Source organism: Nyctereutes procyonoides, unplaced genomic scaffold (assembly GCF_905146905.1).
Source record: "Nyctereutes procyonoides isolate TBG_1078 unplaced genomic scaffold, NYPRO_anot_genome, whole genome shotgun sequence".
Lineage (NCBI taxonomy): Eukaryota > Metazoa > Chordata > Mammalia > Carnivora > Canidae > Nyctereutes > Nyctereutes procyonoides.
Genome location: NW_026575052.1, coordinates 6,516,673 through 6,528,245, shown reverse-complemented (window position 1 = coordinate 6,528,245; position 11,573 = coordinate 6,516,673). Strand labels below are relative to the sequence as shown.

At 60.3% G+C, this 11,573-nt stretch overlaps 1 protein-coding gene across 3 annotated transcripts in view; it reads right to left on the bottom strand.

Annotated features, from left to right (window-relative positions):
- Positions 1-7,126: 7,126 nt before the first annotated feature.
- Positions 7,127-11,573, bottom strand: part of NBL1 (NBL1, DAN family BMP antagonist) — a 62,770-nt gene continuing 58,323 nt past the window's right edge. For all 3 annotated transcript variants that reach the window (XM_055331411.1, XM_055331410.1, XM_055331412.1), the window contains exons 2-4: positions 10,102-10,296; positions 9,868-9,979; positions 7,127-8,572 (exon numbers count right to left, since the gene is read on the bottom strand). In XM_055331411.1, the coding sequence (XP_055187386.1) occupies positions 8,324-8,572; positions 9,868-9,979; positions 10,102-10,268 (528 nt within the window). In that variant the 5' untranslated portion in view covers positions 10,269-10,296 and the 3' untranslated portion in view covers positions 7,127-8,323. The remainder of the gene's footprint in view (positions 8,573-9,867; positions 9,980-10,101; positions 10,297-11,573) is intronic.

Here is an 11,573-nt window from a genome sequence, read left to right as displayed (position 1 = left end):
GGGGGCGGCGGGGGGCGGGGCGCGAGGAGGGCAGGCCCGGGAGGGGTCCGCAGGCCTGGGCGAGGCACCTGGAGGGCGTCGGGTCGGCGGTGCGCGCAGAGCGCCAGCAGGGGTCAGGTGGGAGGCCGGGCCGGGGACAGGGCGCAGGGCGGGGTGGAGGGGCGGCGACCCAAGGAGCACGGAGCGGGGGACACGTAGGGGAGGGGGCGCCTGATGGGGGGCGCAGAGCCCCCGAGGGGGGCGGGGGAGGGGGCGGGGACGCGAGGTGACCCGGAGTGGACAGGTGGGAGCAGAGTCCCCTAGAGGGGGCGAGTGGGGGGAGGGGCGGGGACGCGAGGGGACCCGGAGTGGACAGGTGGGAGCAGAGCCCCGGGGAGGGCCCGGGGACGCGCGGGGACCCGGAGTGGACAGGTGGGAGCAGAGTCCCCTAGAGGGGGCGGGCGGGGGGAGGGGCCGGGGACGCGCGGGGACCCGGAGTGGACAGGTGGGAGCAGAGTCCCCTAGAGGGGGCGGGCGGGGGGAGGGGCGGGGACGCGAGGGGACCCGGAGTGGACAGGTGGGAGCAGAGCCCCGGGGAGGGCCCGGGGACGCGCGGTGACCCGGAGTGGACAGGTGGGCGGGGGGGGGGCCGCTGGGCCGGGGCCGGGCGCTGGATGCAGGGGCCCACCGTGCGCTCGGCCGAGGGCAGCCCCTCCGCGGCAGGTGGGCGCCCCGCGGCGCTCGTCGGGAGCCGCGAGCACTTGGGGCGGCAGGGCGGGGGCCGCGAGCGAAGCCCCGCGTGGGGAAGGCGGGGGTCCGCGCCGCCGCAGAGGCAGCCCGGGCGCGGCGGCCACGGTCCCCTGCGGCGTGCGGGGCGGCCCGGGCGGCCGCGGGCACCGGAGCAGCGGGGGCCGCGCCGCCGCCGCCTCGGGTCCCGGGGCCCGCGCCCTGCGCCCCGCGCCCCGCGCCCCGCGCCCGCCCGCGCTCGGTACCTGCGCTCGGAGCTGCTGCGCTGCCGGCGACCGCGGGGCTGGGGGAGGCAGCGGCGGCCGCGGGCCGGGCGGGCGCCCAGGGAGCCCGGGAGGCGCGCGAGGGGCCGGTGGCGCTTCCAGGGGCGCGCGGTCCCGGAGCCGCCGAGCCTGCGCCCCGCCCCGCGGTGGGCGGGGAGAGCCGAGCCCCCGCCCCGCACCCCGGGGTTCCCCCCCCTGCCCCGCACCCCGGGGGGGCCCCCCCCCCCGCCCGCACACCCCTCTCCGACCTGCCGCGGCCCGTTTTATCGAGGACTGCTGGGGGGGGGGCACCCACCTGCCGCGGGGGGCGCCGCGCTCCGGGGAGCCCCCTGGGAGCCGCTGGGGAGCTCGCTTCACACCCAGGTGTGTACACACACGCACGTGCGACATGTAGATCATACTACACAAAATATATAGTGACCCCCAGAATGCTTCCTTCCAACCTGTAAACAGCTGCTTACCTCCTCCTCCTCCTCGGGGTCCTTTGAGGTTTCTACCCACCGCACCAGGCATTAAGGAGGAAGCCCCTGATTTTTTTTTTTTTAAGATTTTATTTATTCACAAGAGACACACACACACAGAGAGAGAGAGAGAGACAGAGAGGCAGAGACACAGGCAGAGGGAGAAGCAGGCTCCATGCAGGGAGCCCGACGTGGGACTCGATCCCAGGACCCCGTGATCATGCCCTGAGCAGAAAGCAGACACTCAACCACCTGAGCCACCAGGTACCCCGACTTAATCATTTTATAACTGGAATTTTGTACCTTCTGACCACTTTCTCCAATTTTGCCCATTCTCCAAACCCTGCCTCTGGCAACCACCAACCTATTCTGGGCCTATGACTTCGGTTTTGTTTGTTTTAGAATCCATATATAAGGGATCCCTGGGTGGCGCAGCGGTTTGGCACCTGCCTTTGGCCCAGGGCGGGATCCTGGAGACCCGGGATCAAATCCCATGTCAGGCTCCCGGTGCATGGAGCCTGCTTCTCCCTCTGCCTGTGTCTCTGCCTCTCTCTCTCTCTGTATGACTATCATAAATAAATAAATAAAAAATCCATATATAAATGGGATCATATGGTGTTTGTCCTTCTCTGACTTATTTCACTTAGCATAATGTCGTAACGTCCATCCATTTGTTGCAAATGGCAAGATTTATTTTTCTTTCTGTCTGAATAATATTCCACTGTGGTTATCTATCTATGTATCTACGTATCTACCTACCTACATCAGTATATCTATATATATAATACATGATCTCTCTCTATATATATATTTATATAAGTATTATATTATGTTATATATAATAGAGAGATATATAGTAAATGTGAGATATATGTATCATACATTAATGATCTACAGAGAGAGAAAGAGAGAGAGAGAGGCAGAGACACAGTCAGAGAGAGAAGCAGGCTCCATGCAGGGAGCCCAACGTGGGACTCGATCCCGGGTCTCCAGGATCATGCCCTGGGCTGAAGGCGTGCTAAACCCCTGAGCCACCCGGGCTGCCCGGAAGCCCCTGATTTGTTGGTTCCCCCAGTCTAACAATGAATGTGGATTAGGGATTTGGGGATCCCTAGCCAGGTGGGGTAGAGACGCTGCAGGTAGGGGTGTAGCACCCCGTGAAAGTCACCCCGCTGTGTGCCTCTCCCCCCTAGCAAAGGAGTGTGTCTACCAGACTCTTCACAGATCAACACTGCGGATTCCACTCATTCATTCCATGCTTATTGAGCACCTACTAGGTGTTAGATGCTGCTCTGGCCAATCAGGACACGACAGTGACCACGACAAAGATCCAGCTTTGTGGAGTTTACAGTCTAGTGGAAAGGAGACAGACAATAAACAACAAGCATAACGGATTCTTACAGTCATCATAAAGGGATCACTGCTATAGAAAAAAAGAAAATGGGCAGCCCGGGTGGCTCAGAAGTTTAGCACCTGCCTTTGGCCCAGGGTGTGATCCTGGAGACCTGAGATCGAGTCCCACGTCGGGCTCCCCACATGGAGCCTGCTTCTCCCTCTGCCTGTGTCTCTGCCTCTCTCTCTGTGTCTCTCACGAATAAATAAATAAAATCTTAAAAAAAAGAAAGAAAGAAAAGAAAATGAAGAGCAACAATAAAGGGAATCTAAGGGGAAGAGGGTGTTTTTCCCTCCACAGAAACAGAAAAGTCGTAGCTCCCGTGTGTACGATTCCTGTTACGTTCCAGGGGCTTTATCCCCTTGTTCCTACCACTACAATAATGCTGACAAGTAGGTGTTGAACTGGGGCTCAGAGAGGCCAAGGGCCCCACCCAAGGTCACCAGCAGCAAGAGACCCCATGGAACTGAAATTCGGGACTGTCCAGCACCCAAGACAGAAAAACTTCAAGACCCTGCAGTGCCCCATCCACACCCAAACCACCCTTTGGGGCCTAGAGTCCCAGTTGTGCCCACGGATAGGTCCATGAAAGCAGGAGAAGGAGGCCTGTCCTCCCTCCCACATGACACCCCTGTGAAAATCTCTGCCCTGCCCCAGAGGACAGGGTATCATGCACCAGGCTGAAAAAAATCCTAAAGATCAGACTTGGAATCCCGTTGCTGTTGCTTACCGGCTCTGTGCTCTTAAGGCCTTATTTTTTTAAAGGCCTATTAAAAAAAATGACAAATTTGTTGATACTTGTTCATTATGGGTGACAGCTTCACAGACAGTTGTTTAATTATGATCTGTACTTAACTATAATTTTTTTAAAAGATTTATTTATTTGTTAGAGCCCATGTACTCTGGAGGGAGAGGCAGAGAGAGAGTCGTAAGCAGACTCCGCACTGAGCGTGGAGTCCGACAGGAGCTTGATCTCACGACTCTGAGATCACAATCTGAGCCAAATCCAAGAGTCAGACGCATAACCCACTGCACCACTCAGGCGCCCCTTAACTAGAATTTTTTTTTTTCCAAGATTGGGCCTGGGTGGTGGTGCCACCTTGTGGCCACACTGTTATCTTGAATTTAAGAACTTTTCAAAAATTTGTTGTTTTCTTAAGATTTTATTTATTTATTCACTATAGACACACAGAGAGAGGCAGAGACATAGACAGAGGGAGAAACAGGCTCCTCTCAAGGAGCAGGATGCGGGACTCGATCCCTGAATGGGGATCACGACCTGAGCCAAAGGCAGACGCTCAACCACGGAGCCCCCCGGGCGGCCCTCAAGAGTTGTGTGTGCTCCTACGTTTGTCATGTCTGTCATGGAATCATAAAGCCCTAGATTTCCTTAACCTCTCAGGGTAGATAGGGACCTCAGGGATGCTCAGAGGCCTTTGCTTGCTTACTTCTAGCCACGGGGAGCTCCCTCTCTGGAGGAAAAAGCTGATGTCACGATGGGACAGCTGACTCTTCAAAAGTCCTCTGCCCCAGACCTCCAGGCCCACCCGGGATCCGCATTACGGGGATGGAGACACCGCGATCCGGGGAGGCTGTGAGGCCTGCTCAGAGCTGCTGTCGCAGAAGGCGTTGATTAACTGGATAAACTCCCTGAGGTCGGGGATTTGTCTGTTCCGTTCACTGCCGTATCCTCAGCACATAATGGGCTCTCAACAAACATCTGTTCAGTGAATGAATGAACAAAACTATCAGCCACGCCAGCAGCACTTGTGACCCAATCATTCGTTCTCAATCATTACGCTGTCGGGCAGCCCGGGTGGCTCAGCAGCTTGGCACCGCCTTCAGCCCAGGGTGTGATCCTGGAGGCCCGGGATCGGGTCCCACGTCGGGCTCCCTGCGTGGAGCCTGCTTCTCCCTCTGCCTGTGGCTCTGCCTCTCTCTCTGTGCTTCTCATTAATAAATAAATACAATTAAAAAAAAATCATTACGCTGTCAACTGGCATTTTTCTTGTGTGTGTTTTGTTCTGTAATGTAAGCTCCACACCCAACGTGGGGCTTGAACTCAAGATCCTGAGATCAAGAGTCACAGGCTCTCCGAACTGAGCCAGCCAGGTGCCTCAACTGCTGGCATTTTTCAAGGTCTTGCTACCCACCAGGCACTGGGCCAAGCTCCACTTGACCCTTAATTTATGTGAAGCTGCACGGGGACTCCGGGAGTGAGAGAGGTGTGGTCACTGGTCTCCGTTTTGCAGATGGGCAAACCCAACCTCAGGGGGCTTAACTGACCCGGCTCCAGGGTGACACAGCTAGAAGTGGCCCAGCCCGGATCTGAACCCAGGCTGACTGGGGATTCCCAGAGGCTTAGAGCAGGGGAAGAAAACGAGCTGGGGGTCGTAGGCTCCATGCAGGCAAACAAGGGGGGTTAGCTGGTGCTAATTACCGGCCCTTGCAGAGGGGCCTGTGCTGTCAGGTTCCTCCCTCCTAAAGATTTCAGGTCTCTGCTCCCTTGCTGAGGGGCAGCGGGAGCGAGGCTTAGGGGAGGATCTGCAATGTTTTTTCTGGGCTTTCTTGGGGGTGCAGCTTGAGGTTGGCAGAGAGGCAAATCAGAGTCACTACGCCCCATCTGAGGCCCGTTGGCACGCGGGCACAAGTGTCTGGCTCTGCCCACTTGCTGCTCCCGCATCCAATCAGCGGCGCCCTCCTGCCTGGCTCCGTGTCCCCAGTGCCCTGGCCTCTTGGGTCTCAAGCTCCGGCCCGGACTGTTGCAGTCACCACCGCCCGTCTCCAGTCTCCCGGAAACCCAGCTCTGCGCAGGCCCCTCTGGGCTCTGAAAAGTCGGAAGTCTGAACACTGGCTAGCCTTCCAGACGTGCCACCACCACGCCAGCCCACCTTCCTGCTTTCCTCCCAAGGAGACTCTTCATTTCTGTCACCCCTGCCTGGTTCCAAGGCAGGATGCAGGCGGCTCCTGACCAAGAGTCATCCTGCCAACGCGGGGCTTGCTTCTCAGGGGTCCAGCACCGGGCACAGGGCCTCAGGGGGACCTGCATCTGGACCCGGTCTCGGAGTCCCCGGAAGCCCCAGAGCATCTTCTCTGCGCCCTCGGGTCGGGCCTCACCTCCAGGCATGTAGAATGGCCGCGAGGACGACCGGGCCTTGTCCCTACCAGACTGGGGGTCACTGAAGTCTGCAGGCAGGACGTGTCCTCCTCTCCAGCCCAACTCCACGTCAGGGCCCCGGGGGATGGTTATGTCCGCACAACTGCAGGGGGCGCCGTCCACCTGCCCAACAGCGCAGAGCCGCCCCGAGGGGACGCGGTGTCCCGAGGAAGTCATGCGTGCGGTACACAACCGAGCCACCAGAGGGCCCCTAGATTAGAAATGTGGGTGCCGCTGCTTGCGGGCCCAGGCACAGCAGCACTCCGGCAGCATAACATAAACGGGTTTCGGCGCAAAAGGATTTTCCAGATTCGAAATAATACATGCGAATTGCCTGGTAGTGGTGTTCACAGCCCTGGGCGTGAGGAAGAAAGCGTCGAGGCCCTCAGCCACCCCACAGGCCCTGCTGTTCTCAATGATGGAGAATTCGGGGGGACCAAATGGGATGGGGGTAACGATCCCCAACCCACAGGTCATTGTGAGGCGGTCTGGCACCCACCTGGCACAGAGTAGGAGGTGGACAAGTGACAACCGCTAAGGCGATCCCGACAGCAGTGACCAGGCCTGGGCTCGAGGCCTGAGGCTGCCGTCGTCAACCGCATGGCCCTGGACAGAGGATCACCGCTGGCCACTTCAGATGCTTTCTCTGTACGGTGCAGGCAATATCCGCATCACAGGCCGGTGCTGAGGACTGAGTGCGTTCCTCTGTGTAAAGTACTTAGCACAGCACCCCACTTGTATATTCATCTATAACCACCGGTTTTGTCTCTTTCCCCTTTTTCTGGGCCAGGCTAGACTGGGGTCTAGAGAAAGGCTGATGCTGAGTCACTGTGAGGGGGAAGAGACAGCATGAGGCAGGCCCAAGGGGACCAGGGGTGAAGGTTGGAAGTGCCTGGTCTGGAGGCCCACCCAAGGTGTCTATACAAGGCCAGAAATGGGTGCCCAGGGAAAGAGGTGGGAGCCAGGGAGGCAGGAGCCTCGGGCGCACCACACAGGAGGGGCGTGTGAGGAGCGCCAGGCCGCAGGGCGGGCTGCCGGGGGGCTTGCTGTGCAGCCGGACCCCCTCCCCGTGGCCCCGCTGGGGGACCCTGGGTCAGCAGAGCCACCCAGTGAGGAAGAGAACACAAGCATTGAACGAATTTATTCATGAGAAAACTCAGGGAAACAATCTACTCGTTACAAGCTCCAGAAGCTCTTGTCGGAACAGCCGTGAGGACGGGCCGGGGCACCCCCGGGACAGGGGGCTGGGGGAGCTGACGGCGCCCTGGGGACAGAGGAGCAGACTCGCCCGCCCTATCCCCAGGACCCCAGTCCCCCTCTGGGTTAAAGTGCAGCTGGGAGGGAGGTGACGGGTGGAACTGGGTGCCGGAGAGCTGTGGGGACACAGGCCGCCAGGAGCCCTCCCCCCTCCTCTTCCTCATTTCTTGAGGCTCAGCCAGGGTCCATCCCACCCGGGGCCCTCCCTGGAGCCTCCACACCAGTCAGATATTTAGGAAGAGCTCCCCAGGAGGGGAAGGCTGGCTCCATCAGCTTTCTGTGGGGTCCAATTTGGGGGGGCAGTGGGAGGCACTAGCATCTGGGATGGGGAGGGGTACTCGAGAGATGCTCTGGGAGTCCTCCCCTCCCCCCCAGCCCAAGTAGGCTCCTCCCTGGCCTTCCTCCACCCCCTAGAAAGCCAAGGAAGCCGGAGAGGCCCCGAGAGCCTGGCTCCAGGCTGCAGGGCCATGAGTCAGAAGGGTCCTGCCCAGACCTGACTCCTGAGCACGCCATCGAGGGAGGGCCACTTCGGTGCCACTGGGGAGAGGCTGCCCTGGGGATGGGAGGCTTTGGGGGAGGCCTATGGGGCTAGAGCTTTGGCCAGGGGTCTTCCTGGCCGGGACCCAGCCCCTCCCTCAAGGCTGCTGCGGACAAGGTGGCCGCCCTTAGCTCAGGGCCCCCCACCCCCACTCCACCCTCTGCACCCCAGGGGCCCTGCCCCACCGGGGGCTGTGAGGACCTGATGCCCACCTCAGCAGCTTAGCCAACCTCCCCCCGACCCAAGGCACATCTCTAGGAGGCAGAAAGGAAGAGAACCGCCCCCACTCCGAAAAAGAACCCTGAAGACCTCCGCTACCTCCCCTCACTCTTGAATATATTAAATTGTGCGGCTTGGCCCCGACCCCGCCCTTCAGATCTCCATGGCAACCGGAAAGCATTCCAAGTCCAAGTCTGAATCTGAGTCCATCCAGTGCCAAAGGGGGGCTTCGGCCTTCCTCCCCACCGCTCCCCCACGGGTGAGACCCAGCATTCCACAGGGGACGAGAGGGGAGGAAGGGCTGGGGCCTCAGTCCTCGGCCCCCTCTTCCTCCGCGTGGGGGGCCCCGGGGGGATCCTCGGGCTCAGGGGTCTGCCCTCCAGGGTGAGGGTGGGGACGGGGGCCCGGCTGGGAGCCTGGCGCATCCTCGCCCTGCACGTAGACGCTCAGCCCGTGACTGGGCTCCTTGCCGCACGCCTGGCAGCTGCAATGCAGGATCTTCTCCACCAGCTTGTCCACCCTGGGCACCTCCTCGTGGCCGGGGCACTCCAAGGTCACCTGCAGACGACGGAACAGAAGGGAAGACCTGTTTCCCAGAGATTCCAGAGATCCCAGAATGCCTGAGCCAGGACAGGGGGTACCCCAGGTAGCTCTGTGGCCCGTCGCAGGGAGGAGGGTGAGCATCTGCAGGAGCCACCCGGCGTGTCTCCTCACATCCAGTCCCGCCACCTCCCTACCCGTCCCCTCACAGCAGCCTGACGCAGGATATCCAACGTGGCCTGCCCCCGCCTACAGTTCCCCTCGGTGCTCCCCACTGCACTCGAAGAAGAATCTAGACTCCTTACTAAGACCTCCCAGGACCTCCGGGCTGCCTCTGGCAAATCCTGGTGCCACTGCCACCAACTCTGAGCTGCTCGACCTGCCTGAGGCTTTGCACATGCTGTTCCCTCTGCCTGGAAGGCCCTCACCTAACACAACCCCGACCACCTGTCCCAAACTGGCCAGGTAACTCTGGGCCCAGAGATCCCAACCCCAAACCTGCAGCCCAGCCTAGGTCTGCCCCACTGACCCCATCAGCACCTTGTGCGTCCCCTAATGCCACACTCTTCCCACAGCTCTTCCTGTTCCCTGTCCTTCCTTCCTTTTCTCTCCGTCTTTCCTTCCACAGAGCACCCACTCCCTTCCCAGCTCTGGGGACACAAGGATGGGCATGGTGGCTCAAAGAATTCAGAGTCTAGCTGGGGGAACAGACTTGTCAAAAATCACGGCAATGCAGGTGGAAAACTGTTGACAGGACAGATGTCAAAGCAGAGGCACACAGTGTTCAGGGGAAGGGAAGGGCCCTGAGAATGACGCTGAGCCAAGGGCAGAAGACTGAACAGACGTTAACTGAGGGAGGAGGAGAAGAAAGGTATCCCAGGCAGGGGAAAGAGCATGTGCAAAGGCCCCGTGGTGGCAGCAAGCACAGCACGTACGAGAGTTGGAAAGAATGTCAAGTGTCAAGAAAGTTAAAAAAAAAGCTGAGAGACGCGAGACAAAGCTCAAGGGATTGGTGAGCCAGGCCATGCTGGGCACCATGGGACACGGCAAGGATTTTGGTCTCATCTAAGACAATGGGAAACCACTGCAGGGATTTCATCACGTGACTGACATCAGGATGGAGCTTCAGGAGGAGCTCTGGTCCTGTACACACCGGTGTCACACTCCTAAGCCATCACGGGGCAAGGACCACGACCGTACCCCGCCCCCTGCACAAGCCCCGGACCCGCACACGGGGGGTCTGACTAGTGAACCCCGCGGCCAAGGCCAGGGCTCTGGGCGGAGGCTGGGCAGGGGCGGGCGGCAGTACTCACGATCTCCCACATGGACTGGGCCGGCATGCAGGAGTCACAGTGAACCAGGGACTCTGTAGACTGTGGGAAGGTGTTGGGAACGCTGTAGCTGAAGCACTGTCCTAGGCACGCCCTGTGGGGGGAGAGGTCACTGTCCCCCGGACACCGAGGCGGAGGCAGGGATGGGCAGCCCGGTCCTCCGCCTCCCTCCTGGCCCCTGTCCTCAGCCCCTCCGCCCGCAGCCCCTGCGCCCACCTGTTCTGGATGGACTTGGCCTCACAGCCGCTGTGGCCCACGATCTGGGTGATGTTCTTGGCCTCACACCAGGCGCTCTTGTCCGGGAACAGTGCCAGCTTGTTGATGGGCGGTGGAGCGGCCAGCAGCATCGCGGGGAGGACGGCCCCGACCAGGACCCGAAGCATCGTGCCCGCGGCCTCTAGAGCCCTAGAACTGAGCGGAGACTGCGAGTGAGGCCAGCGGGGCCCAGGGGGCTGTGGATGGGGGGCCGGTGGGGAGACACCCGACTGCCCGGGTTCCAATCCTCGCTCTACTACCTACCAGCGAAGCACAACCTGGGACAAGTTATTTCTCCTTTCTGAACCTGGACAGTGAGGCTGCTAACCCAGGGGCCTGGGGAGGGCATCACCTCGGTCACACGACAGCCCTCGGCGGGGTCACCGTTACAACCAACTGTGCGGTTTTGAGCAAGTTAACATTTTATGTCTGGGCCTTGGTTTCTTTGTCTAAGAAATGGGGATGGTGAGCGGGGATGGCAGGGGACTGTGATGCTGGGGGACCTCCGGGCAACACAAAAGCTAGCCACCCAGCGCGTCCCCTGGGCATGCTGCCCAAGTGTCGGCCACCAGGAAAGCTGACCTTGGCCGGCCCCCACGGCGACTTCGTGCGCCACCTCCGCTGGCTGGGCGTCAGGTGAAAAAGCTAACTCTGGACCAGGCTGTTTCTTTTTTGGTTTTTTGTTTCTGTTTTTTTTTTAAGATTTTATTTATTTATTCATGAGAGACACAGAGAGAGAGGCAGAGACACAGGCAGAGGGAGAAGCAGGCTCCATGCAGGGAGCCTGATGCAGGACTCGATCCCGGGACTCCAGGATCACGCCCTGGGCGGAAGGCAGGCGCCCATCCGCTAAGCCACCCAGGCGTCCCAGGCTATTTCTTTTCTGGATTCCCCACCAGAGCTTCAAGCCCTGCGTCTACACACACACACCCCCACCTCTGCCAGGTCCAACCCAACCACGCAGACCAGCCCCGCGCTTGACCCGGTCAACGGATGGGAGACGCTAAAGCAGAATCGGCCAGAAGGTGGCGCTGCAGGGCAGCGTGTGTGCAAAGCGCTGCTGAGCGCGGGGGGGGGGGGGGGGGGGGGGGCTCTCCCAGTGTGCCCCAGCTTCACCCTCTCCCCTACCTCCAAACAGTGGAGGAGGGAGGCGTCAGGGCATCTTGGAAACGAAGGCAGGGCCTGCAAGGGGGTCCTCTAGGGACAGGGCACGGGAAAGGGCGCTGGACTGGGAGCCAGCAGGCCACACCTGCTGTGCGACCCTGGGCACCAGGCCTAGGTGTCCCTGCCTCTGAAAGGAGCGAGGCGCCCTGACCGCTGGTTTCCAAACCCAGCAGGCCATGCAAGCCCCCTGGGGACTTGCGGAGTGAAGGTCCTGGGTGGAGCGGGAGTGGGCATGGCTAGCGAGCTTCCAAGGTGTGAGAACTGGTCCC